The 27,965-nt window shown below is 46.9% G+C and overlaps 1 protein-coding gene across 1 annotated transcript; it reads right to left on the bottom strand.

Moving 5' to 3' along the window:
- Positions 1 to 1,716: 1,716 nt before the first annotated feature.
- Positions 1,717 to 26,447, bottom strand: soul4 (heme-binding protein soul4; the record flags this gene model as incomplete). Its single annotated transcript, XM_083635342.1, has 6 exons — positions 26,404 to 26,447; positions 19,128 to 19,322; positions 15,956 to 16,041; positions 15,396 to 15,537; positions 5,256 to 5,439; positions 1,717 to 1,891 (listed from the first exon to the last, which is right to left on the bottom strand). Exons 2-6 carry the CDS (start codon positions 19,285 to 19,287, stop codon positions 1,717 to 1,719), a joined length of 747 nt encoding a protein of 248 aa, XP_083491468.1. The 5' UTR covers positions 19,288 to 19,322; positions 26,404 to 26,447.
- Between the last annotated feature and the right edge of the window lie 1,518 nt (positions 26,448 to 27,965).

A 27,965-nucleotide genomic window follows, 5' to 3' on the forward strand; every position in this document is an offset into this window, starting at 1 on the left:
TGGGAATGAGGTAATTTGAGGTCAGGCCCAGAGGAGCTCCAGGAGGTCCCAGCAAGATGGGGAATAATTTAGTTACATTTCACTCATTCACTAGAAATGATGAGAGTGATTAACAGTTTGTGTAACTATGGCGATCGATGACTCCATGAACAATCGGAGCGTGTGTAACTATGGCGATAATTCCATGAACAATCAGAGCGTGTGTAACGTGGGCGTTGACTCCATGAACAGAGACTACATTTACATGGACTGCAATAATCTGACTATTGACCTTAATCTAAATAAGATCAGGTGTTTACATGAGCTGCTTAGAATATTCCATTCTTATTCCTGTTTCCATGCTACAGAGCAGAGTCCCATTACATTATATGCAACTTTACTTTGCACTTTATACTTTATAATTTGAGATTTTCTTCTCTTCACTTCTTCTGCTATTGATGTGATCACTGAGCTGCATACTGCACCAAGACAACAATTCCTCGTTTGTAATTAGGGATGCGTCGATCCACTTTTTTCACTTCCGATCCGATTCCGATACCTGAATTTGGATATATGACGATACCGATATTATGCCGATACCAATATTTTTCTTGAATATACAGTATAGGCAAAGATTTGGCCAATTAAAGATTTTTTTTTAAATATACCTTGCAAAAAGCAGACAAAATTAAGAAAACATACAAGGCAAAGAAGGATACTATTATACATGGGCAAATTACGGCCAGTGCCCCCTGTGCAGCCCGCGCTGGAATTGAAAAAAAAAGAAAATAAATCTGATCCCCATCCCTAATCTGATTACTCACTATGGCTATTAAAATTAATCTTGAATTAATGACTGAAGACACGCCCACATGACGTCTTGAAATCTTTACTGTAGCAGGTCTACCAGGTCCTGTTCTTCCTTCTTCCTACAGTTCAGATACAAACTGGGTGTAAATGACGTCTTTTCAAGTCAACTTGGCATCTCAGGGCTTCTGGACACTTGAATTACGCCAGGTGAGTATGGAGGCTTTTTACCACTGTTGTTTCATGTTTGGATGAACTTATCCTTTTAATATAGAAATATTGCTGCACTCCATGTAAACGTAGTCAGTGATTCAATGTTAAATCTGCTGGACAACAAACAGCAGCGAGGAGATGCTGTTTGTTACCGAGATCATCAGAGTTCATCTGAGATCATCAGAGTTCATCTGAGATCATCTGAGTTCATCTGAGATCATCAGAGTTCATCTGAGATCATCTGAGATCATCTCTTCCACCAGAGACACACAGAGACAGACGAGTGATGGACGGTGGGCTGAACCGAGAAGGTTCTACAGGCAGTGTTGTAGTCAAGTCACTATATCTCGAGTCGGAGTCGAGTCTCGAGTCCCCGATGTTCGAGTCCGAGTCGCCAAAGAAGAGTTCGAGTCGAATCCCCATTACCTCCAAGTCATCAAGGTTGAGTCTGAGTCGAGTTACAAGATGGGCTCCAGTGTTCCACTCTTGCACAGTCAAAGAGTTGACGTAAAAAGAAATAAAAATAAAAAGTCAGGCCAAATTATTAGGGCCTATTACAAAATAAAAAACAAACAAAAACAGTCTTTATCAATTAACAAGTCTGAGTCCTTGCCTCCAACTTCCGATTCCGAATGTATGAGTGCTCAAGTCCAAGTCCGAGTCAGTACTCAAGAGCATTAGCAAGTCTTGAAAATCAGGACTGGAGTGGTTCTTTGTCTACGGGTCCCGGGAGAGGAACCAGATCTCGTTGCGTCGGCAGGGCACCCCGGGGTTCTCGTACACGGCCACCATGTAGCTGCCGCGCTGCAGGTGGTCGGCCCCGCCCAATAGCTCCCACAGCAGGCCGATCTGCCGACTCACCGTCTCCTCCGTGGTGGTGCCCAAGAACAACCTGAGAACCAACCAGATCCTGTTAGAACCAAGCCAGAACCCATTAGAACCAAAGCAGAACCCTTCCGAACCAAACCAGAAACTGTTAGAACCAAACCAGAAACTGTTAGAACCAAACCAGAAACTTCGAACCAAAGCAGAAACCGTTCGAACCAAACCAGAACCCGTTCGAAGCAAACCAGAACCCTTTTTCGAACCAAACCAGAACCCGTTAGATGTTAGAACTAGCTGTCAGCGTTAACGCGATAATCGCGATGCGATTAAGGGCCGACAATAACGCGTCATGTTTTTAAATCGCGTTAATCGCATGCCGCTATTTTGTCCCTTCGATGCACCCGTACTTGTAGTCAAGCAGTGGTTTCCTGTCTGCTGCTGTTGCAGGCATGGAAAAGATCAAGACAGCAACACGCTTCTAAATGGCTCGTTTCACTTTAAAAAACTCCCAAATGTCACAGTGGACAAGTCAACAGTAGTTTGCACCTTGTGTAAAACGGAATAAAAATATCACCGAAGTACATCGAGTTTGAGCTATCACCTAAAAGCTAAGCATACCGGAGCAGCTAGCGTCGCCGTAGCCTCAACGCGAGACTCAGTCATCACTCATTCTTCCTTCAGAGTCTCGGATGCGCGGGTCCTCTAGCCACTGTGAGGTCAGCTCCAATGGCTTCACCGCGATATACACATTTTCAATTACAATAAAACTGTATCTACCTCACACACAATGTTGTTATCCAATGCTACGGCGCCAATGTACTCCGAGCCATTATTCACATGGAAGTGCCAAAGTTCTTAGCTCAGACACAGCCTTCTTCGGCTGTCATTTTGGGTTTCGACTGCTCCACAGCGCCGCCGCCGGAAGTATCGGTTCTGGAGCGTGTATTGCACGGTTTACAATTGTGCATTTATTTTCTGTTCAATGTATATTTTGTAGATATTGTTACCTCCTGTCTACATTGCACTTCTATTGAATTGAAAATAAATCAAAAATTCAACATCACAAAGTACATTTATTTGCATTAATTTGATTCCCGATCACGACACACTGGTAAGAATTATTAATATTGAATAAAAAATGCTTTGAAATGCAAAATAATGGCATTTTAAACATGCGATACAAAGATGCGATTAACAGCCCTAGTTAGAACCAAACCAGAACCTGTTAGAACTAAACCAGAACCTGTTAGAACCAAACCAGATCCTGTTAAAACTGCCCCACTGCTAGTCATCGTCTGGTCAGCTGGAATACAGAAGGGCAACTTCTTGATTAGCGGAGCACTTTGCGTGCTAACGCCATCCCTCCACGCGGGGTTCCTCTGCCTTTCCGAAGCCCTGCCACTCCGAACGTTAACTTCCATTATTCGGACTGGCGGTCGTTCACCTTAGAAGCCGCAATGCCGACCTTAGGTTTAGGCGTGGGGGTGGGAGAGGTTAGGTTTTGGGTTAGGGTCTGGGGGAGGTTAGGTTTAGGCATGGGGGGAGGTTAGGTTTGGCGTGGGGGCTGGGAGAGGTTAGTGAAAAACGGGGAATATAGACCCCCTTTCTGAGTGCCGATATTTCGGAGTGGCAGAACGTCGGAGTGGCAGCATGTAACCCCTCCACGCACAACCTCGTCCTCCCTTTTGTGTTGCTTTTTGTAAGCTGTGGTCCTTCGGTAGCTCGCTTACATAACTGGAAGCTTAGGTAGCTTGGTAGTGCTGTCTTAGCCTTTTGGGATAGTCTAAGTTCATTTCTCAGACATCCAACTATATTTATGGACAAACCAACCGTAAGCTACTGAGGAAAGTCCTCTGGCAAACACAGGACTACATCTCAAGAAGTCATGTGACTTCAAGCCATGTGCTTGTCATATGACTTTTCTTGTGTGGATTTATTTGCCAGTTACTTCCTGCTGCATTTACAACTGATGGTGGTGTTTGGATGAACACGGATATCTTTTTATTTTTTAGTTTAGTGTTTTTAAAAATAAATCATTTTTTAAACGTTTGGGATAGCTTCCTGTGTTAGCCCCCGAGACTGAGGGAAAAAAGCTAATTTGGTGAATTAACTGCAGCGTGCTAGGGAGAGCTAGCGCACTGCACCACAACTAGGTGTGTCACTAAATGCCAGTGACAGGGCGTTTGGGAGAGCTAGCACACTGGAACACAGCTAGGTGTCTCTAAATGCCAGTGACAGGGCGTTAGGGAGAGCTAGCACACTGGAACACAGCTAGGTGTCTCTAAATGTCAGTGACAGAGTGTTAGGGAGAGCTAGCACACTGGAACAGAGCTAGGTGTCTCTAAATGTCAGTGACAGGGTGTTAGGGAGAGCTAGCACACTGGAACACAGCTAGGTGTGTCTAAATGCCAGTGACAGAGTGTTAGGGAGAGCTAGCGCACTGGAACACAGCTAGGTGCATCACTAAGTGCCAGTCACTAATGGCTCATTTCCACCACATTTTACTGCCCTGCACAGCTCGTCACCAGTCGGCTCTACTCGTATCGGCCCGATGGACGTTTTGCTTCCACCGCGGATCATCTGCCCCCGCCCACAGCTGGTCGTCATAGCAACCGCATATCTGTCCTTCGCCTAATAGCCGAAGTAGGCTATAACATAACGTTACAATTAAATCCATCCACAGAACTTTTAAACTGTTTATGAAATACTGGTGCCTCTAAATGACCTACAGTGTACATGGGCAAATGTGACAATCGGCCAGGAAAATGGATATCACTTTGTAGTTAGTCAAACTCACAGGCATGCGCTGCGCTGTGCTGCGCGGGGACGGGAGAGGCGCAACAGAGTGAAGCCTGTACCCTGCGGCCTCTCACCAGGCAAGACCGCGGCTTCACCAAAGACCCGCTGCGGCCTAGCGGAGCGCTGCAGCCTCCACTCAGCTACAGGAGCTCCCTGAGCAGCAGACTTTTTTCTCTCTCAGACAATTGAACACCCGCCACGATTTTATTTCACCGGAGGCGAAGGCAGCAACACAAAAGACTGATGGAAATATACATAACAGAAGAGAAGGTAAGCCCACTAAACTGGTATGCAGCCGCCAGCATTGCATTGACAGTCAGTAGACAGAGTAAACACGATTCTGCCTGACCAATCAGTCGTCAACAATGTTTTCACGTCACCGTATGGTACCGGGTTCACAGAATAGAACCACGACGAGGCAGGTACGAAAAGTAGCACGACTCGACCCCAATACAACCCGGGCTGGGATAGTTTTTAGTGGTGGAATGAGACCATTTATCGAGTCGAGCGGAGCGGGATCGCGCTACTACCTGCGGTGGAAATGGGCCATAAGTGCTAGTGACAGGGCGTTATATCCACTGGGCCAGAGCTAGATGTGCCTCTAAATGAGAGTGAAAGGCGGTCAGTCTCACCGGGCGACGACCCTGAAGGCGTCCCGGGACACGATGCAGATGTCGGGGTCGGTGGGCTGGGGGACATCGGCCTGGAACTCGTTGGGGAGGTAGAATGCCGTCACCACCTCCTTCTTAAAGGTCTGGCCGTCCTCCTTCACCTCCACAAAGCTGACGATGGGCACCGTCATGCCCAGGTAACGGCCTGCAGGGGGCAGTAACGTTACTGCTGGTTAGAGTGACACCCAGGATGACAAACATCATAAGTGAAGCACATGCCCATGTTTCTCACTAAATTGTAAAGGTATTACAAAATTAACTGACCAGTCCATTTAATGTTCATGTTTACTCTGCCAAATAACATGCAAATACATTAGTTATTATTTTCCCTTTTCTGCCTCCTCAAACTGTTTAGTGCTGGTCAAACAGGTACCTGTAGGGCTGGTTGAAAGTATCGATATAGAATTGATATTCATTTGACGGAAGTGATATCGATTCATAAATCCCAATATTGATCTTTTATTATAATGCCCATGGATGCTTGAAGCTTTAAACCCGTTAGACTCGTGTGGTTTGGTTCTTTGCACGAGATCTCGTAAACATCTGTAAACATTATTTTTTAATAATGCACCATGTTAGAAGGTTCATCGTACAATGTACAGCATTAGTTCTAGGGCTGTCGAATAGTTCGTTTCCCCCCCATTTAAATTCCAATCTTAATTTCATTTGTTAATCTACTCGTGTTTAGATTTATTTAGCCATTCGTTTTTGAGAAATAGGCTAAAGCAGTGGTTCTCAACTGGTGTAGCCTCAGGACCCACTATTTTCCTTGTCATGAAGTCGCAACCCAAATTTCAGATTTTTTTTTAAACCACTCAAATTTATTGCACAAAAAATAGCGCATTAATTTAATACACAATGCCTTCATGCACTGTTATAAACCTCAAATGAACAAAAAAGTGCAACAGAAGTGCAACTAGGGCTAACAACCAATTGAAATAAGGCAGACTTGAATTACAGGCCTATATGTTTTTAAATTTAAAGTCAAACTGGTCATGCTCAGAAAGTCTTATTTGAACTGTATGAAATATGAAATAAAAGGTAGACTTATCTTGAATTACATGCCTATATGTTTTTAAACAAGTTAATAATAATAATAATAATAAAAAATAATACTAATAATAATAATAATAATAATAAAACAAGTTAACCTGAGGCCTGTACTACAAAGCAAGATTAGTGGTTTAGCGAGGTAACTTCAGGTTTAAACCTGGTTTAGCCGTACTACAAAGCAAGTTAACTTCTTACCGACATATATTTCCATAGCAACTTATGCTTCACACTTAACCTGGTCCGCAGCAGGTTAAGTTGCAAGGATAAGATTAGACCTTAAATACACCGCCCACGAACCAATCGAATCAGCAGTTTGGAAAAATGGCCAACCCCTTTCTGGATGAGTTTCCCATCTAGGAAGGAGCACGAATTGTAATGTTGAATTAATCAAGGACGAATAATTTAATTAAGCCCTACTTACCACTTTGGAATATGTTTTTATATATTCATTTTAATGCTCTCAAGTAGCCTAGATACGTTGTTTGACCCCGCTGATCGATTGCAGCTGAATAGTGAGTGGAGAAATATCACTAAACCAGCATAAAAAGGTTACATAAACGTCTCCAAAGCGCACGGTGCCGTGTGCGCAACGGAGCTGAGACTGACGTTGGGTTGGAATTGAAATGGTCATAGCCTACATGCTAGAATAGCCTACTACATCTAAGCAATTTAAGATTCAAGATTCAAGATTCAAGATTCAATACTTTATTGCCATGTCAACAGAGTTGATTGGAATTTGTTTCAGTGCAGCTCTAAAGAACAGACGTAAAAACAAACATAACAAATCACAGATTCAAACACAAAAGAGAATAAAAAAGTGGAAAAAAAACACTACATAAAATATGAGAGAGGCTGAAATAGATAAATAAAGTGCACAGTTTTACAAGCAGCATTTGTTTACAAAAGCAGTATCGAGCTGCCTATAAAGTGCAATTCAAGTTCAAGTTCAATTCAAGCCTACGGATTTAAGGTGCGATTTAAGGTGCGAATGCAAAGAGGGTCAGAGTTCAGGAGGCGAACCGCCTCAGGATAAGTGCTGTTCCTGAGACGGGAGGTCCTGCACCTCAGAGACTGAAGCCTCCTACCTGAGGGCATGAGTTTAAAGAGAGAGCTAGCAGGGTGGGAGGGGTCGGCGATCACCTTCTGCATCTTGCGTTTGGTGCGTGTGGCATAGATGGAGGAAACGGATGGAAGGTCGTGGCCGATGATTTTGGACGCTATGCGTACCACCCTTTCCAACCGTTTCCTCTCAAGGGCGGTAGTGTTGCCGTACCACACTGTGACTGAGAAGGTGAGTACGCTCTCCACAGTGGCTCTGTAAAAGTGAGCCATCGCCTCCCCAGACACACCAAACTTCCTGAGCTGCCTCAGAAAGTGAAGCCGCTGGAGGGCTTTGCTCACAATGTTACAAGTGTTGACTTCCCATTTCAGGGAGCGGCATATGGTGGTGCCCAGAAATTTCAGACTGTCGACCCTGTCGACGGGCTGGTCGCAAATGACCAGAGAGGGGGGCACTGAGCCGCTTTTGCGGAAATCAATAATCATTTCCTTGGTCTTATCTAAGTTTAAGACAAGATTGTTTAAAGTGCACCAGTTGACTAGGGCTGCCACTTCGGCCCTGTAGGCAGATTCATCACCATTTTTAATATACCCGACCACCGTAGTGTCGTCTGCGTACTTAAAAAATGAAACAAATTGAGAGTGGGAAATAAAATCGTTGGTATAAAGTGCAAAGAGAAGGGCTGAAAGAACGCAACCCTGGGGGGCCCCGGTGTTGAGAGTCATAGTTCGAGAGAGCCTGTTGCCTATTTTAACTACTTGCTTCCTGTTAGACAGGAAGTCCAGAATCCAAAGGCATAGAGAGTGATTGATCCCTAGAGCCATAAGTTTATCAAATAGTTTGGAGGGCACGATCGTGTTAAACGCAGAGCTGAAATCGATAAATAAAACTCTAACGTAAGTGGCGGGGGCCTCCAGGTGCTGAAGGATGCTGTGGAGGCACAGAGACACAGCATCCTCGACAGACCTGTTGGCACGATAAGCAAACTGGAAGCTGTCCATCTCAACATTAGACAGGTGATCACAGACAATACGCTCAAATACCTTCATCACAACAGAAGTCAAGGCTACGGGCCTATAATCATTCAAGCTAACAGCATTGGACTTCTTTGGAACAGGGATAACCACAGCGGATTTAAAGCAAGCAGGGACTTTACAGAGAGAGAGAGACCAGTTAAAGATGTCAACAAAAACAGAAGACAGTTGTTGAGCACAGTGCTTTAAGGTGAAAGCAGAGACCTGGTCTGGGCCTGCAGCCTTCCTGCTGTTCTGTTTGAGGAACAGGGTTCTGACCTCATGCTCACTCACCACAAAAGGAGGAGGTGGTGGAGTTAGCTCTGGACCGCTAACTACTGTGGCACTGAGAGACACATCAGTGGGCAGATCAAATCGACAATAAAATTCGTTCAATTTATCGGGGAGGAGGGGGTCATCATCTGGGGCTCGGCGGTTGCTTTTATACCCTGTGATGGCTTGCAGCCCCTGCCAAACGCCCTTGGTGTCGTTGGCTTTGAGCTTGGCCTGCAGGCCGTCTTTATATTTAGCTTTAGCTTTTTTTACTGCACGTTCAAATACATATTTGGCAACTTTAAAAGCATCTTTATTACCGCTCTTAAAGGCTTCATTTTTCTTCATGAAGAGGATTTTCACTTCCTTACTGAACCATGGTTTGTTATTGCTGAACACAGTTACAGTCTTAGAAGGGAAACAAACGTTCTCAGAGAAGTTGATATAAGAGGTAACAGTCTCAGTGTATTCATCCAGGTCAGCACAAGAGTCACGAAAGACAGACCAGTCAGTTAATTCAAGACAAGCCCTTAGGCTATCAGCAGCCTGTGGGGAAAATTGCCTGACCGTCTTGTAGCTCCGTTTGCTGGTTTTCAGCTGTTGACGGTACTGAGGAATGAGTAGAATAGTGTTGTGGTCTGACTGACCAAGGGGGGCACGCATCACGGCATGAAAAGCCAGGGGAATGGTGCTATAGCACTGGTCAAGAGTTTCTCACCTCTGGTGGCTGTGTGGATTTGTTGTTTGAACCGGGGAAGCGACTTCCTTAGGTTGACGTGGTTCAGGTCCCCCATAACAAAGACAGCTGAGTGCGGGTGGCCGTTTTCCAGCTCCGTAATGTGTGCAGCTAGCTGACGGGCCGCTGACAAGGCTCCAGCCTGAGGCGGGATGTACACAGCAACCAGGATGATTGAGGCGAATTCCCGCGGGAGGTAGAAGGGTCTGCAGTGAATGCTAAGAGTCTCGAGCTCCGGGGAGCATGAACGGTGAAGAGTTTTAGTGTCTGAGCACCATCGGTCATTCACGTAGAAACAGACTCCGCCGCCGCTGCGTTTCAGCGAGTCCTCTGTGCGATCCGCACGGTGAAGAGCGTAGCCCGGTAGTTGTACCGCAGAGTCGGGCACACCTCCGTGCAGCCAGGTCTCCGTGAAACAAAGCACAGAACAATCAGAGACGTCGCGCTTCGAGTTGATGATAAGACCGAGTTCATCCATTTTGTTGGTTAGAGACCTAACGTTGGATAAGAGAATACAGGGCAGCGGGGAGCGGAGTTTCCGCCGGCGAAGCCTCACCAAGGCACCGGCTCTCTTGCCTCTCTTCCTGGGTAGAGTTTGGCGGCGACCGCTGCGGCCTGAATCATTGGTCTCGTCCGTTGTTCGTCTAACAAAGTCATTAGACGAGAACAAAAGTTGCGGTGGGGACTGCTGAACGCTAACTCTAATGTGCAACAGTTCAGTCCTCTCATATTTCAGTAGACAATCCACTCGTTCAAGCATAAAACACGCAACAAACAAACAAACGAAAACCCAGAGCAGCACTATGTCGCCATACACCGGCGCCATCTTGTAATCTACTTCCTTAATATGGGATCACCTGCACATATCATCATCATGATGATTAATCATCTTAATCATATTAACACATTGACTGCCAGCCGTTTTTTTCTTGCTGTAGGTAGCTTCTGCCAAGCCGTTTTTTGAGGATTGTGGCTCATTTTACAGGAGCCGAGAATTATTTTCTGCTTGGAGTTTGTGAACATACAATATCTCAAAAGTACTAATAGAATGTGTACTTTCTCTGTCTAAAAGAGTTAGTTTGTAGAGTTAGTAGTTATGTAAGCATTAGCAGTTGAATACAGCATGGTTTTAGCGTCAGAAAGAATATTCAGAGATAAACAGCTTTTTGTGAAATTCGATAGAACTGTCACTTTAACCATTCATTTTTGGCTCTCTCTCTCTCTCTCTCTCCCTCCCCCTCTCGCTCTCTCTCTCTCTCTCTCTCTCTCCCCCTCGCTCTCCCTCCCTCTCTCTCTCTCTCTCTCTCTCTCTCCCTCCCTCTCGCTCTCCCTCCCTCTCTCTCTCTCTCCCTCCCTCTCGGGAGGGAGACGCACTAGGTTTAATCCTAGTGAGAGGGGGAGAGGGAGAGAGAGAGAGAGAGAGAGAGAGGGAGGGAGGGAGGGAGAGAGAGCGAGAGAGAGAGAGAGAGAGAGAGAGAGGGAGAGAGCGAGAGGCAGAGTTGCTTCAACTCCTCCCTCTTCTTGCCTGCAGCGGCCGTCACAGTCTCAGTGCTTTTGCTGCTGTCCTGTGCCTGTCGATCTGCACGGCTGCTGTTTGAGGAAGTCGGCATGGACTCGCTTGCTTCTTGGAGTTTTGGTTGAGAGAAGCTTTTGCGATTCTGGTCATATTTATGCTGCGTGTTTCAAAGTGTGTTCCACCTGTAATGTATTATGTAAATTTGCAATCCCGTATCGCCAGCAATCAGCGCGAAAATGAAAGCGCCTTCGCCAATCCACCTTCATGAGAATGGCTTCAGTCACACTGCTTTTCCTTCCTTGTCGCCACTTAGTGGGTCGGTGGAATGGGTTGTACACGTTGTACACGTCCAATACCTATATAAGAGATGTAAAAGGCTTAGATGCACAACCTACCGTCAAAAAAAAAAAATCTATTTTTTTGACGAGTACACTCGTCGCTGGCAGTTAACAGCTGGATTGTGTTTGACGAGTACACTCGTCGCTGGCAATCAAGGTGTTAAGATGATTCATATCTAGGCTACTCCTGCATTTTGCAGCTGCAACTGTGTTGCTTTTGGCCTGTATGATGTGATTGAACTTCATATTTCCAGCATCATTATATGAAATATGGAGATATGCGCTCTGCTGACAATAGCCTATATAGGCTATGTGACCACAAAATAGGCTATTTTTTATAAATGAAACCTATGCCCGCACGTACCGTGTCGATTCAGTTCAGAAGCATTTTTTTATTTTATTATCATTCTTTTTTTTTATTGATTAGCCTATAGGAATTATTCAATCAAATAATAATGATCTCATGATGTGTTTAGTCGCACAGTGCGACTAAACACATCATGAGATCATTATTATTCATTGAGCCTATGGTCTATACATACGGATTTTGGACTGAGATAGATTACACATTGCTTCCACAAAAGACTGTAGATAGAGAGCTGTAGATAGCCTACGAAACCGCTCTTCAAAGAAATTACTGGTGTGGATAAAAGTGGTCACTTTAGACAGTCATTCGGGAACAGTAATAATATCCAACGCAGATTTTTATTTGCGGTTTCAATGAACGAGGAAATAGGCGTGTCTGGCGCTGTAGGAGTTGGAGCAGTCCATATTGCACTGTGATTGGCAGTTGTTAAAAACCACGCCTCTTTTGCGGGCACGAGCTCCAGTGCACGGGCATTTTCATGTGCACGAGCTGTCAGCTAGATTAGAAAAACCTGGTTCGCGTTAACGAGTGCCAATCGACGTTCGTAGTACAAGTTAACTACAATCGAGCTGATCTGGTTTAGACAAACCAGATCAAGGGACAGATCCTGGATCTTCTTATCCAACATTCGTAGTACAGGCTACTGGTCATGCTAATCCAGTTTCAATAGTCTGAATATAACTAATATGAAATAAAAAGGAATCACAGGCAGGATATATGCTTTTCAGTTAAACTGGTCATAACTTTTAATTAAATTGGGGCCATGCTAATCTAGTTTCAATCATCTGAATTGAACTAAAATTAAATATGAAATGAAAAGGCAGACTTCTCTTGAATTACAAGCAGAGCATATACTTCAGCTTGTTAAACAAGTAAAACTGGTCAGGCTAATCCAGTTTCAATAATCTGAATTTAACTCAAATGAAATATGAAAAAAAAAAAAAAAAATTGGGCCAATGTCCGCGACCCAATCAAAACGGCCCCGCGACCCACCTTTGGGTCGCGACCCACCAGTTGAGAAACGCTGGGCTAAAGAACTGTATAGAATAGCCCTAGGCATTCGAGATGTCATTTCAAAGCAGTGGCAATGTCTTATTTTACACTGTTTCATTTGTTTATTCATGTAGGCTCCATGTTTTCATGTTTAACACATTGACTGCCAGCCTTTTTTCAATGTTGTAGGTAGGTTCTGCCAGTTTTTTTTTTTGAGGATTCTAGGCTCATTTTACAAGAGCCGAGGATTCTTTTCTGTTAGGACTTCGTGAACACCAATCATCTAAAAATAACTAATAGAATGTGTGCTTTCTCTGTCTAAAAGAGTTAGTTTGTAGAGTTAGTAGTTATGTAAGCATTAGCAATTGAATACAGCATGGTTTCAGCGTCAGAAAAAATATTCAGAGATAAACGGCTTTTTGTGAAATTCGATAGAACAGTCACTTTAACCATTCATTTTTGGCATCAGTAAGACCTAAACAATAGTTTTGAACAGTAATTTCCTCCATAACAGCAGGAAACTCCCCTCTGCTCAACTCCTCCCTCCGTGGGCGTTCTTCTTGGCTGCAGCGCCGTGTCACAAGCACTTTCCTACCTGTGCAAATGCACTTTCTCATACTCTCGACCTCTCAAATAAATTTCTGAATAGAAATTAAATTACTCTAAATTAGAGCGAAAAAGAAACAAAAAAGAATGGGTTGAAAATCCCATTCTAAAAGCCTTTTATGGCTGTTTCCAATTTGGTGCTATTTTGCAAGGCAAAATGGCCTGCTGCACCACAAGCTTGTCACCAGTCTCACTGCCCCGCTGCCGCTGTGCGGCTGTGCCTGGCTGTGCCTGTCTGCGTGGCCGCTCCCCGAGGAAGCCCGGCTGGACTCGCCCGCCTCCCGGAGCCCTGGCCGAGAGCTCCGATGAAGCCCCTGCGACTCTGGTCATATTTACGCTGCGTGCCTCAAAGTGTGCTCCATCCGCAATCCACCATGCAAGTTTGCAATCCCGCCCCGCCAGCAATCAGCGCGAAAACGAAAGCGCCTCCGCCAATCCATTTTCATGAGAATGGAAATGGATCACACTGCTTTTTGCTTGCCTTCCTACTTCCTTGTCGCCACTTAGTGGGTCGGTGGAATGGGTTGTACACGTTGTACACGTCCAATACTTATATAAGAGATGTAAAAGGGTTAGATGCACATCCCACCGTCAAAAAAAAAAAAATCGATGCCAACGACGTGTTAACACGTCGCTGGCAGTCAACAGCTGGATTCTGAAAACGTGTTAACACGTCGTTGGCAGTGAATGTGTTAAAAGGTGAAATAAAAAATGTGGCTTTAACTCATTGAGTGCCAGCCACTTTTGGAGAACGGACGCTCCCAGTGCCAGAGTTTTCAGAGCGTTTTCAGTGATTTCTCGAGGCCCACAGAATATTGTGTGATATTACTATGTAAACACAGAACACGCAAAAAGAACAAGGAGACTCTATTGTATCATCAGCAAAAAAAAGTTTATTGATACCATTTTCCGTTCTTTAGTTATGAGCCGGAGAAGATAGGTTGTTTTCAGCGTTTTCAGGCATTTCAAATTATAAGCTGAGATATTCAGCCTTTTGTGAAATGCAGCATTTCAAGCACATTCACTGACTCTAGGTAATATTTTCTGATGTAGTGATGTGGTGTAGTTGTGTCCTGCCCTGCGTGCCCCACCCCCCTCCCCCCCCCTCAGCTGAAAACTCCTCCCCACACTAGTAACACACAGCCTCACGCACGCAGCGTCTATTTTCGGAGTGCTTTTGGTGCGCCGCCTCCCAGGCAGCGCAACATGGAGAAGCCACACGCGGACTGCAGTAAAAGGTTAGGCTTTTCATTGTCGGCTGCTGCTTTTCTAGCGGCTAATCGTGTGGAGAAACTATGCTGACAGACAGACAGAGGCAGAAGGGCTCAGTTGTGTGCGCGGATTGACTGCTGTTTCGCAGGCACCGTCAGTTGCAGCCAGAACAATCTACATGGCTCTGGGCTGCAGCATGAGCGGGTTCACTTTGATCACGGCTATTTCAGGCTGTGTATTCCTGACATTTCTGTAATCTGGAGAGCACTGTCGCCACCTAAGGGTTCTGTAAAATAGGTTATAGACCTCCAATAGCTACAATAGTTGTACAGGAAATGCGGAAGGCTTTGATCGACGTCCCACCGTCAAAAAACGCATTGGACGTCGAAAGACGTCCGTGGCACTCTACGTCACTATTTAATTGGACGTCGAAAGACGTCCATGGCACTCAATGAGTTAAGAGCTTAATTTAAAAAATAAATTATTATTCAGACAAATGCATTATCCAATAGCCCGATGTCGGCAATTCAAATCTTGCATGATCATAATAGTCTCTTATTGCTCAAAATATCTCCCCATCACTGTTGCATTCACTGTTGTTGATATGGTCAAAATAATTACTGAAGATATTCTATACATTTATTTATTTATAGAATAGTCGAATATTCGTATTGGACAGTCAAATTCGATTCAACTGACAGAATTCTGAGTCGAGGACAGCCCTAATTAGTTCTTTGAGAATCTCTTTCATATCCAAGCAAAATTGGTATTGTAACTGAAGTAAGGGTTAATGCACGACGAGGTGTCCATTCAGAACTTCTCTGTTAAAGGTCTCTGGTGATACCCAGCCTTAGGTATTTGGCTGAGAACGTGTGAAAGAGGTATGTTAGTAAAAACAGTGTGAGGCCCCCTACTGGAGAGGAGGAGGAGCTACCTGTTGAGTTCTCCTTGCAGATGAAGCGCATGAGCTTCATGAAGGCCATGGAGATGCTCTGCTCGTACAGATCTTCAGCTCGGCTCACACAGGCCCACCACCCTGCTGGGTACAGTCTCTGCTCATACAGCAGCTCGCCCATCTGACACACACACACACACACACACACACGCACACACACACACATGCACGTACAGTACGCATGAACAGACGCACACACACACATGCACGTACGCATGGACGCACACACACACACGTGCGCACACACAAACACTTGCACGTAGTACGCACAAACAGATGCACGCACACGCACAGACACACGCGCACTTTATTAGCAGGACGACATTCGCAGAGCAGTGTAGTGTTGTGTATTGTTGTTTACAGTGTGTTGCTGTGTATTGTTGGTTTGTAGCGGTTGTTTAGAGTCAGTGTAGTGTTGTTTATTGATGTGTATTGATGGTTTGTAGTGGTTGTTTACAATGTAGTGTTGTGTAGTGGTGGTTTGTAGTGGTTGTTTACAATGTAGTGTTGTGTAGTGGTGGTTTGTAGTGGTTGTTTACCTTCTCATGGCGGCTGATGGATGTGAAAGGGACTGGTTCCCTCTGCTGGCGGCCTCGGGTCATTTCCTGGATCGGCCTGGTCATTTCTGCCAACACACGCACACACACACGCAGGCACGCATACACGCACTTAAATACGATTTTTTATCCAGAATGCAACTCGGGCAAGTTATCAGATATCTGCACTGATTGCAAAGGGTGGATGAGCTTTTTCATGTGGTGACTTTGTGAAACAGTGTCTGAATGTGGCTGCGGATACTGTGTTCACTCCTGAGATTGCATCCCTGCAAATTGTCATGGCAAATTGTTTACAAAAGATGGACAATAAAGCTGATTTTCAAAGTACCTTGAGGATTTTTCAAGTTGTGAATTAAGTCAAATTTCTCTCTTGATTACAAAGGTGGAAAATACAACTGTTTTTAACTGATTAAATGTTTAACTCATTGAGTGCCATGGACGAGTATGTTCGTCAATTGGTTTAGTAACGTAGAGTGCCAAGGACGAGTATGTTCGTCAATTGCGTTTTTTGACGGTGGGACGTGCATCAAAGCCAGATCCATCTCCTGTGAAAGTATGGTGGCTGTTGAATGTGTAAAAGCTATTTTAGGGACCCATTAGGTGGCGACAGTGCTCTCCAGATTACAGAAAGGCGAGGAAAAAACAGAGAAGAAGTCGTTGGGGAAACGGAAATCGCATCGCATCCGTATGCATCGATATGCATGAAGCATAACGTTAGCTGTGCCTGCAGCAGCCAATCTGCTGCCACAATTGAGCACCTCCGTGTCCGCTGCGATAGCCCATCCGCATGATTTTGTTATTAGTTGTTATTATTCTCAACTGGAAGCATGGGAGCCGGTGACAAATACACGCGGAACGCTGTAAAAAAGCTGGATGTAGCGGACTTTTCAGTGCAGAGCAAACGCAGCAGAAAGCCCCAGAGACACTCCCATACGGAGGAGGAGTGTGCAGTTGAGGGGGGGGGGGGGGGGGGGGGCACGCAGAGCAGCATACAACACCGACCCAGACAGACCCAGACAGCAGGACAGGATTGGCAAACGCAAGCTAGAATATCTGCAAGAAGCTGCAACCAGCAGCGCACGCAGGGGCCAGCGCTGCTGGTTGCAGCTAAAAAATATTGTTTCGCCAAATAAAATTCCTTGGTTTTCGCTGTTCTATTGAAGTAAATTATTTTTGAGGTGTGACTACATCAGAAAAGATTAGCTTCAGTCAGTGATGTGCATGAAATGTTTAATTTCACAAAAGGCTCATTATCTCAGCTTCTAGAAAAAAACGGCTGTTTTTAGTTAAATCAAGCTATCTTCTCCGGCTGATAACTAAAGAACGGAAAATGATATCAATAAACCTGTTTTTGCTGATGATAGAAGAGAGTCTCATCGTTCTTTTTGCGTGTTCGGTGTTTACATAGTAATATCACACAATATTCTGTGGGCCTCGAGAAATCACTGAAAACGCTCTGAAACTCTGGCACTGGGAGCGTCCGTTCTCCAAAAGTGGCTGGCACTCAATGAGTTAAGCTCCCCACAAATGCAGATGTTTTTTTAAATATATATAACCAATTGCAAATTATTACAATTACCAAACAGATAAAAAGTAGATTATTATATTGAAATGTTATTTTAGATTTAGAATTTTAATGTAATTCCACAACGTTTATTTTTGGCCCTCGGCCCTCCACCAAGATTGAGTTTTGGCCCTTCATGGGAAAGAATTTGGGCACCCCTGCTTTAGACACAGGATATGACAAACCAGACACTGGATGCATGTGCTTTAGACACAGGAACAAAGTGTATAATAAAGCAGACACTGGATGCACATGCTTTAGACACAGGATATGATAAACCAGACACTGGATGCACATGCTTTAGACACAGGATATGATAAACCAGACACTGGATGCACGTGCTTTAGACACAGGATATGATAAACCAGACACTGGATGCACGTGCTTTAGACACAGTATGATAAACCAGACACTGGATGCACGTGCTTTAGACACAGTATGATAAACCAGACACTGGATGCACATGCTTTAGACACAGGATATGATAAACCAGACACTGGATGCACGTGCTTTAGACACAGGATATGATAAACCAGACACTGGATGCACGTGCTTTAGACACAGGATATGATAAACCAGACACTGGATGCACGTGCTTTAGACACAGGATATGATAAACCAGACACTGGATGCACGTGCTTTAGACACAGGATATGATAAACCAGACACTGGATGCACGTGCTTTAGACACAGGATATGATAAACCAGACACTGGATGCACGTGCTTTAGACACAGGAACAAAGTGTATAATAAAGCAGACACTGGATGCTAGGGCAGTCACTTTTTCCCAAAATAAAGTTCGAACAAACTTTAATTGCCCGCAAAATGTTCGGATATATTCGAAGTTTTTTTTTTTTTTTTTTTTTTTTTTTTTTGCAGGCCAGGCCACCGGGCATCGGCCCGACGTGCCCGATTATGCAGTCCGCGCCTGCCGGTTACATCGTATGAATATATTTAATATAATATAAAATATTAAAAGAATATAAAAAAAAAATCCTCAGCTGTCCTCATGGTCCAGTCAGTCAGCTCCTCTCCGCTGCTGTGTTAGCTTGGACGCTCACAGTCACAACACTGCCTCACAAACTTGGCTGCATCCAACTCGAGACAACTTTTCAGACCCTGGAGACAATCTTTCTCAGAAGAGACTAACGCGACAAATCTGGAGACTTTTTCTGACATGGGATTAACATTACCAGCAAGCAGCAGTTGGTTAATTTTGATTTAAAAAAAAAAAAAAAAAAAAAAAAAAAAAATCTAACAGGTCAATTATACATTCGAACAGTTAAATTCGAATTTCGAATAAAAAGTGACAGCCCTACTGGATGCACGTGCTTTAGACACAGGAAGTGTAGCACAATGAGAGCTTAATATCTGACAGATGCAGGCAGACGTATGTAAACATGTTCAGCACTCAACGGTAAACAAAGCATCGTCTGCGCCACATGGAAAGGCTGCGCCGACCATAGATGGTTTTCACAGAATTGTGTTGCTAGGGAACAGTTTGAAACCTAGCTTATTTCCTGTCAGATATTGTATTAGCAGCATCATAGACGTATACTGGCGCCCGGGTGCTGGCCCCGCCCCCTCACCTGTAGGAACTGACACCCGGTGGGTGCTGCCCACCGCCTGCCAATGGGCCAACAGGCTCTCGCCCTCCGCCTCGTCCATTGGCTCAGGGTTGTCAGTGACATCATCGTCCAGCTGTTCATCGTCCAATCCGTCGAGGTCTTCCAGGGAGATGAGGGCCATCACTGACGAAGGAGCCGACCTTTGACCCCAGGAACCTGAGGAGAGGAGAGAGTAAGGGTGTGCCATATCTGATGGTTATATATCGTTACATTTCATTATCTTATTGTCAAAAATTCATATTGTGATATCGTGATAATGTTATAATAATAATAATATTCCGACTTGTTGATGTAATGACATCACTCCGTAACGGTGCGACGTACGCACAGCAACAACAAGCATGGCTGAAAGCAGCTCCACGGTGGAAACCACGGTAATATTTGAAGGCATATTTTAATATTTGAAGGCAAACTGTTACATTTATGCTGACATATAAAACACTTATTTCGTTGCAATTGTATGTTCTGATTACTTTAAAAAAGAAATCAGCATTTGCCATATTGTCAGGAAGAATACTGTTATTGCAGAAATACCCTGAAATATTGTGATATTATTTTGGGGCCATATCGCCCGCCCCTAGCAGAGAGACGTTCTGATTGGCTCTGTATGATGACGGCTGAGAGCTGACAGAAACAGCTCACAACAAACTCATTTTGACTGAGTGTATTTTCATCAATAAAGGGAAACTAGCGGGTTTAGTACCAGACCTTCACACTACTTATCAGTGGCGCTGCAACGCTTAATCGATGAATCGATCATCAGGAAATGAATCGTCAACTATTTGTTATAATTGATAATCAAACAATGTTAGTGAAGGTGCATGCGGCGCTGGTTTAAGAGCAGCGGAGGCTGTATATTTCACTCGGCAGCTCGGGCATGGCACGTGAATGGGTACCTAAATCTGCGTTGCAATGCAGTACCGGTAGTAACGGTTGTAAATGTACCATAACGGTACCCGGTTTCAGTACCCAACCCTGCATTTAGGTAGGGCTGCACAATTAATAGAATATTAATCGTGAATAAGATTTTGTCTTCACGCAATCATGAAAACTGAAAATTGTGATAAAATCTATATAAAACGTAGCATGCTGCTCTAGTTTGTAGTTTTGTCTTGTGTTGTAACTCCAGCGCACCCTTTTCCCTCACAGTGCGGGTAGACAGCTCCAGTCCAGAACAGAAAGCCGGCGCGTTACTTTGTCCATTTATGTTTAAACCTTCCTTGGTAGAAGATGAGTTTTTTCCCCTTCAAAATATCATAGATCATCAAGTTAATGGTGATGATCACTTTGACCGCTTTTCCACCTCCCCCAAGCGTGAAAACTTTTTTGCGATGTTTGGATTTTCTTTTCTTTTCTGGTGTTTCCCCACTGAGGTTTCTCATGTGCAATTTGAAAATTCACATAAAAACAGGTGGATGGGAAACCCACCTAGTGATTTATAGGCTAGTGATCATTCTCAATACGAGAGGGATCAGCCGAGCAGCATTTTGGTAAACAAACCGCGTCACTGGGTGGCAACGGCAATGGAACCCTATATGGAGCCCAAGTGGCGCGAGGCTTGTGTGTCTGACTTTAGCCCGGCTAACTCTGTTTACATTTTAAAAACTGCACAGTTCACACAACTTTAACACAACATGCATATATTATACATCAAACTCTTGAGCTACTTCTGCTCTCACTCAGAATGTCAAAATATAGCGATGTCATGTATAGTTTTTGAGATATTAACGTTTGTTTGGCACAACTCATACTATTAACTGCTGCGGGCTTCCGCATTTCTGGGTGGCAAGTGACGTCATGCTAATTCGTCCTATTGATTTGTAGGCTAATGTGATCGTTCTCAATGCTTCCTTCCTTTCATATTGAACGCACACACAGACAGACAGACAGACACACACACACACACACACACACACACACCTATTTTCTTCTGAGTGTAATTGATTGAGTGTCATATTCTGACTCACTGCAAATGTAACGGTGTTGCTATTTGCACATGGCATTGCTGCTGTATTATACCTTGACTGCAATTAGCCTTCTACCGACACGTGTTACTGTTTGTATTCTGTTTCTAGATGTATACTTGTTTGCAGTACTCTATGTGACCTATAACCATAGACTGTATAACGCTATATACCTTGTTTGTGTAATCCAGGGAGCCCCCGGCATGAGACCACACGTACAGACGGAGTGACAACAAACATGTTGAGTGTTGAAACAGAGTTGGACAAAACGTAAGTTACGGAGGTAACTATGGTTCTGTGAATTCCTGGATGACTGCCAGTGGCAGTTTAACTGTGAATAATGATCTCGCGCTCCGCGACAGACGAGTGTTTTTATACCAACGTAGTCACATACGTGACGTGGGGCACCTGCGCATCTATAAAGGTGCGCCGTGACCCACCATACGTCATCTCAGAATCTTCTCGCACCGAAGGTTCCGAGTGACCTGCATGACTGGCAGTCATCCAGGAATTCACAGAACCATAGTTACCTCCGTAACTTACGTTCTGTTTCATTCCTTCCTGACTGCCAGTGGCAGTTTAACTGTGGATGACTTATACCTGCGGCGTCACGAGGAACCCACTCACCTACTGGTCCATCGCCGCCAATGGCAGGACTGCCGCCACCAGCGTGGACCCTGAGGCCACGTTGATGCGGTAGAATCTGGAGAATGTGCCGGGTGCTGTCATGAAGCCGCCGCACAGATCTCCGCCAGGGACACTCCCCTCATCGCAGCCCAGGATGTGGCCACACTCCTGGTCGAATGACAAACAATGTCAGAGGGCGCAGGCTTCCCTGCTTCATTGTGTCCACAATCCAGTGGGACAGCCTCTGTTTGGACAGAGCCTGTCCCCTGTTCTTCCCGCCGTAGCAGACAAAAGCTGCTCTGAGCGTCTGATGGTCTGCGTCACCTTGATATAAAGCCGCACCGCCCGGGACATAACGAAGTGTCGCTCTCCCCTGGCTGAGAGCCAGCCGGGGAAGGATGGTATGCCTCCAGCTCTATGGCCTGGTTAATATGCGTCGGGGACAAGACCTTGGGCAGGAACGCCACCTTCGGCCACAGAGTCGCCCCCGAGCCATCCGCCTTCCACCGAAGGCATGTCGGGCTAATGGAAAGAGCGTGGAGCTCCCCCACCCGCTTGGCCGTTGTAACTGCCAGTAAAAACGCAGTTTTTATCGACACTATTACGCAGCGTCTCGCACACAGAGGGTCCGAGGCCCGTCAGGAGCGCCCGGTCCCCTTTAACGGCCACACCCAGCTGAAGGTGGGCCGGACACCGATGCCAAACCTCCCCGTCCAGCTGGGACAGGAGGTCAACTCTCGCTGGGAGCTGTCATGGTTCCCCGTCCAACCGTCCGAGGAGTGCCGGGAACCACAGCCTGGCTGGCCACTTGGGGGCCACCAGGAGAACCCTGCGACCCGACGACCTCACTCCGTGAAGCGTGAGCCCTATCAGGGGGATCGGAGGGAACGCATATAGCAGATTGCTTGGCCAAGTGTTGGCGAGAACGTCCATACCCAGCTTTTTAGAGAAGGCAAGAAGTGCTTCAGCACCAAGTAAATCGTCTGCAGTTCGACGACATTGATGTGCTGCCCCCTCCACCGAGGGCACCACACCCCCTGGACTGACCTCCTTTGCCATACCGCCCCCCAACCCTGGGGCGAGGCATCCCGTTGTCACGACCTCCCACCGTGCTGTGCCCGAGCCGAGAGGCACCCCGTGCAGCAGGAACGTGCTGTCTGTCCCGCCAGCGGCGGAGATGGATAAGAGGTTTGTGTGTGACCCTGACTTTGACCCACCTGTGAAGTCGAGGATCCCTATGGAGGCTGCTGAACCACATCTGTAGAGGGCGCAGATGCCGCCGCCCCAGGGGCGTGATTGCTGCAGCTGCTGTCCGCATCCTTAGGAAATAGTTGGAGTAGAACCCATCGCTTTGTATACGTGGGTTCAGTGGTGTGATAGCCCCTTTGTCCAGGAGTTTGACTCTCTCCTGTGACAAAGCTTGCACCCTTGCGGGGTCCGTGACGAAGGTCATCCTGACCCCGGAAGGTGGTGGGGGCCGGCGGTGGAACTGCCGCCTGTAGCCTTTGGACCTGGTGTCCAGGACCCATGGGTCCTGTGAATGGGCCGCCCAACAGGCCAGGTGCTGATGTGTGAATCTGCCCACCGCCGGCCCTGACCTCTCAGGCTGTGCCTGGAGGACCTCCCGCGGCTCTGGGGGGGCGCCGGTCATAGCCGCGCCCACGCCCACGCCCCCGGGGCGGGGGGTGCACCCCCCTGGGCTGACGTCCACTGTCAGTCGCCTCCTGGACATGCTCTCTTGCCTGCCCAGGCGAGTCCCAGTATCGCAAGTGCCGTGGCTCCCGCCTCTCGCTCCGTCTCCCCGAGACGTAGGCCGAGGCCGCCCCTGCACCTCTGCTGCGCCGACCCCAGGCCTCTGAGGCCTGGTTAGACTGTTTCCTCCGTTCCAGGGCCCCTTCTGCCTCTGGCCCGAACAACTGACCGGGCACCACCGGGAGCGTCCTCAACGCCCGCCTGCAGTCATCAGACATAGGCGCCTGCGCAAGCCACACCTGCCGACGTGCCATGACCAGGGTGGACATAACACGGCCCAGCTCCCTCGACATGAACCCGAAGGCCTGCAGGGCCGCCTCATGTGTGTGTCCCAACTCCGCCCCCTGATGCGTCGCCTGCATCATCTGGGACTGGGCGAGGAGGAGCACGGAGAGGGAGTTTCCCATCCGAGCCACCCGAGCCACCGCCTCATACGCCTTCACTAGCAGGTCATCTGTGACCCGGCACTGTGCACTAGGACACTTGGCCTTGTCCCCCAGCGCGGCGTCCGGCGAGAGGACCAGCGACGCTATGCAATGGTCCACTGGGGGCATGCGGGCCAGACCATGTATCGCCGCATCCCGCATGGAGGCCAGGGTCCTGCCATCCTTCGCATGGCGACCCCGCGTCTCCGTGTCTGCCCAGCAGCTCTTCAGTGCCTCCAGAAAGGCGGGAGAGGGCGGGACCTCAAAGGGCGGCTCTGACGGAGCCCGCCTAAATAGTGGGTTGCTCGGCTGAACTGCCGTCACGTCGTCCAGGCCGACCCTAGCCAGGGCTGCCCGCAGTATTGCCTGCAGTGGCTGGGCACCGACCCCCCGCTCGGTGCACGCCGAACTCCTGAGGGAAGTCTCTGAGCCGTCCCTGGCCTCCGTGCTTCCCCCTATGACCGCCAAGACCGACCGCTCCGGGGAATGATCCTCCCCGGGGTCGTCATATTCCTCCTCGCGGTACTCCCCGCGGTCCTGGAACATGGTGTTCGACGCTGCCATTGACAGCGCGTCCTCCCTGGCCACGCCCGCCCAGGAACCTGGGTGCGCAGGAGGCACCATCAGAGCCTTGAGTTGCTCCAACTCTGCTCGCAAGGCCACCATGTCCTGGCGAGAGGAAGTCTCCTTCTTCGCCTTCTTCCGCGGACTGCGGTTCTTCGTCTGCGTCCTGCTCTTGCGCTTCTTAGCGGCAGCGGCAGACCTAGTGCAGACCCCCGATGGTGGGAGGGTCACCTCAGCCAAGGCCGGTAAGACCCTCTCCCCTCCGTGGTCCTCCCCCTTGCGCTCCCCCTGGTGCCGCTTGCGGGGAGACCGCCTAGGGCTGCTGACCACGGGTGGGCGGTGACCAAGCAACCAGCCTTCCACCTCACACAACCGCTCCTCCCTTACGCGGAGGGGCAGGATACCACAATTAACGCAGGGGTCCGTCAGGGCCTCCCGGAGGTGACCCACCCCGAGGCAGCTGGGGCACATCTCATGGCCATCCTCCACGTGCAGCTCGACGCCACAGGAGGAACAGGCCAGCATCGTCAAACGAGCACAGGGGGTCAAGCCCGTTACTCGGAGCGGGACCTGGGACACAGTCCAGGACACGTCCGCACTGCGGCGACGAGGGCCCGGCTGGGAGATCGGAGCGGGCCCTGGGACCCAGTCCAGGACACGTCCGCACTGCGGCGACAAGGGCCGGGCTGGGAGATCGGAGCGGGCCCTGGGACACAGTCCAGGACACGTCCGCACTGCGGCGAAAGGGCCGGGCTGGGAGATCGGAGCGGGCCCTGGGACACCGTCCAGGACACGTCCGCGCCCAACAAGCTAGCTTTACAATATAATATAATACAGTATGATATAATACAATATTATATATAATCCTCTACAATTATACAATCTAATTGTACAAAAGGCTATAGGCTATACAGCTTAGAATCTCGTAATATAATATAGTATAGTATAATATAGTATAGTATAATACAATATTATCATAATAATATATACACAATTATGCAATATAATCGCTACCATATAATACTTGCCTATTTCTTTAGTAGCAATAGGCAATATACAAGCCCGACCAGGCAACCTAGACGGGGGTAGCGTGCCACGCAAACCCACGGCTAGGGCCGGCCGCCTAGGCCGGAGGCAGCCCTGTAACGGAGCTACCTCCCGACCAGGGGAGAGGTGGTAGGCAGCCACCCACAGCCTTAGAGGACAACCCCGTTGCACTCTGACTCTCAAGTCCCAGGCTGATCGGAATGGCTGACTTACACACCTTCAGGCCGTGTACCTACCTCTCCTTTGCGTCTGTCTCTGATCAAAGTGGAGAATCCGAATCACGGAGCTCCGGAGCCGCACACCTGTCGAACCACGCACGTTGCGAGAAAATCAAAGATGACGTATGGTGGGTCACGGCGCACCTTTATAGATGCGCAGGTGCCCCACGTCACGTATGTGACTACGTTGGTATAAAAACACTCGTCTGTCGCGGAGCGCGAGATCATTATTCACAGTTAAACTGCCACTGGCAGTCAGGAAGGAATGAAACAGAACACCTGTTTGCTGCTGCTGTTGTCTCTGTGTTGTGTTGTGTGCACTCTCTCTGGAAACTAGGTCGGCACGACGCAGCACGCCGACGTCACGCTTCTTAATAAAATAAAAAAATAAAAACATCATCTGGGCTAATGTTAGCCCCGGACCGGCCCGGCCCGGCCCGGTCCAGGTGAACTGAGCTGGACCTCCACCCGGTTAGAGTTAGCACGGTAACTTGACTGACCCTGGATTGTGTTTAGAGCTAGCGTGGCTAGCACGGTTAGCATAGCTCTATCGGGCCGCCGGGTTAGACCCGTGCCAACCTGGTAACCGTGCTAACCCGGGCCCATCCTGCTGGACTGGACCCCCGGGCTCTGGTCTTACCTTTCCCGTCAGGTGTGTCTCGTGTCGTCTAGTGCCCGTTGACCTGCCAATCACAAAAACAACAAGCACCCCGAGTGACAAGTCAACAACACGCGCTACTTCCGGTGACACGTCGTGAATATCAAAATAAAACCACCCAGCTAGAATATCAAAATCACATCACCTTTTTCAAAATAAAAGCCTATTTGAGCGACATTACCAAAGTGAACGTGAATGTGATAATTATAGTAGGAGGAGTACTTACTACTACCCACTTCTGGTGTGTGTGTGCGTGTGTGTGTGTGCGTAGATTTCATGGAGGGAAAAATTAAAAAGCCATAATTCAATGAAAGTAGTGATCATTCATTTTATTTTGTCAGGTTGCTAATAACAACTGGACTGATGAGGAGGGTGTGTGACAGATAGGGTGACCATGCAGATCCCAGCAAACTAAATGTGGGACAAAGAGTTTGTGTGGGACAATGTGGGACACATTGAGAAACGACTATTTTCATTATCGATTAATCTGTCGCTTATTTTAGAGTAGACTAATCGATTCATCGTTTGGTCTATAACATTTCACCAAATGGTGAAAAATGGCCATCTCATTTTCCCCCAAAGCCCAAGATCAGAATAACTTTATTGAGGGGAAATTGACCGTGGGAAAAATATAGACATTGAAACATTAGCTATAAGAGGCATATAATATACCATAAAACAATAAAATAGCAGTTACTTAGCTACAGTAAAGTGTCACAATTTATGTGCCTTCTTCTACAGTCCTTATCAAGTACCATTTAGCAGAAAGTGAGATATGTGCGGTCCGTAATGTTTCCTTATAAACAGCTGCATCATATTTCCTTACAGCAGTGTGAGTGATAGTAATAATAATATAGAGTAAGGTGCATTATTAGGTCGGTCAGTAAAATGAACAGTGACATGAATCAGTAACAGTGTGGATTATTTGATTATTGCCCAAATTGCAGTGTTAAGCAGTTATAGGACGAATCAGCGTGACGTCACTTGCCACCCAGAAATGCGGAAGCCCGCGGCAGTTAATAGAATGAGTTGTGCCAAACAAACGTTAATATCTCAAAAACTATACATCACATCGCTTATATTTTGACATTCTGAGTGAGAGCAGAAGTAGCTCAAGAGTTTGATGTATAATATAATGCATGTCGTGTTAAAGTTGTGCGAACTGTCGCAGTTTTTAAAATGTAAACAGAGGCTAGAGTCAGCCACTCAAGCCTCGCGCCACTTGGGCTCCATAGGGTTCCATTGCCGTTGCCACCCAGTGATGCGGTTTACCAAAATGCTGCTCGGCTGATCCCTCGTATTGCATATTGAGTTGTATCGCACCGTCAGAGTAAGGTGACCAGTAGCTACATGAGTTTATCGCACCGTCAGAGTAAGGTGACCAGTACATGAACTGTAACAGCCTGGATTTTTTTTTTTTTTTTTTCAGTACTAGCAGTTATTGCAAATTTAGTTTGTCCTCTTTTATTGCACACTCAGATCTTCATTATCAAAGTCGGTTTATTAGATTTGAGGATGGGTGAAGAGAGTCCAAGGCTATATTA

The sequence above is a fragment of the Poromitra crassiceps genome (assembly GCF_964638095.1).
Source record: "Poromitra crassiceps genome assembly, chromosome: 4".
NCBI lineage: Eukaryota > Metazoa > Chordata > Actinopteri > Beryciformes > Melamphaidae > Poromitra > Poromitra crassiceps.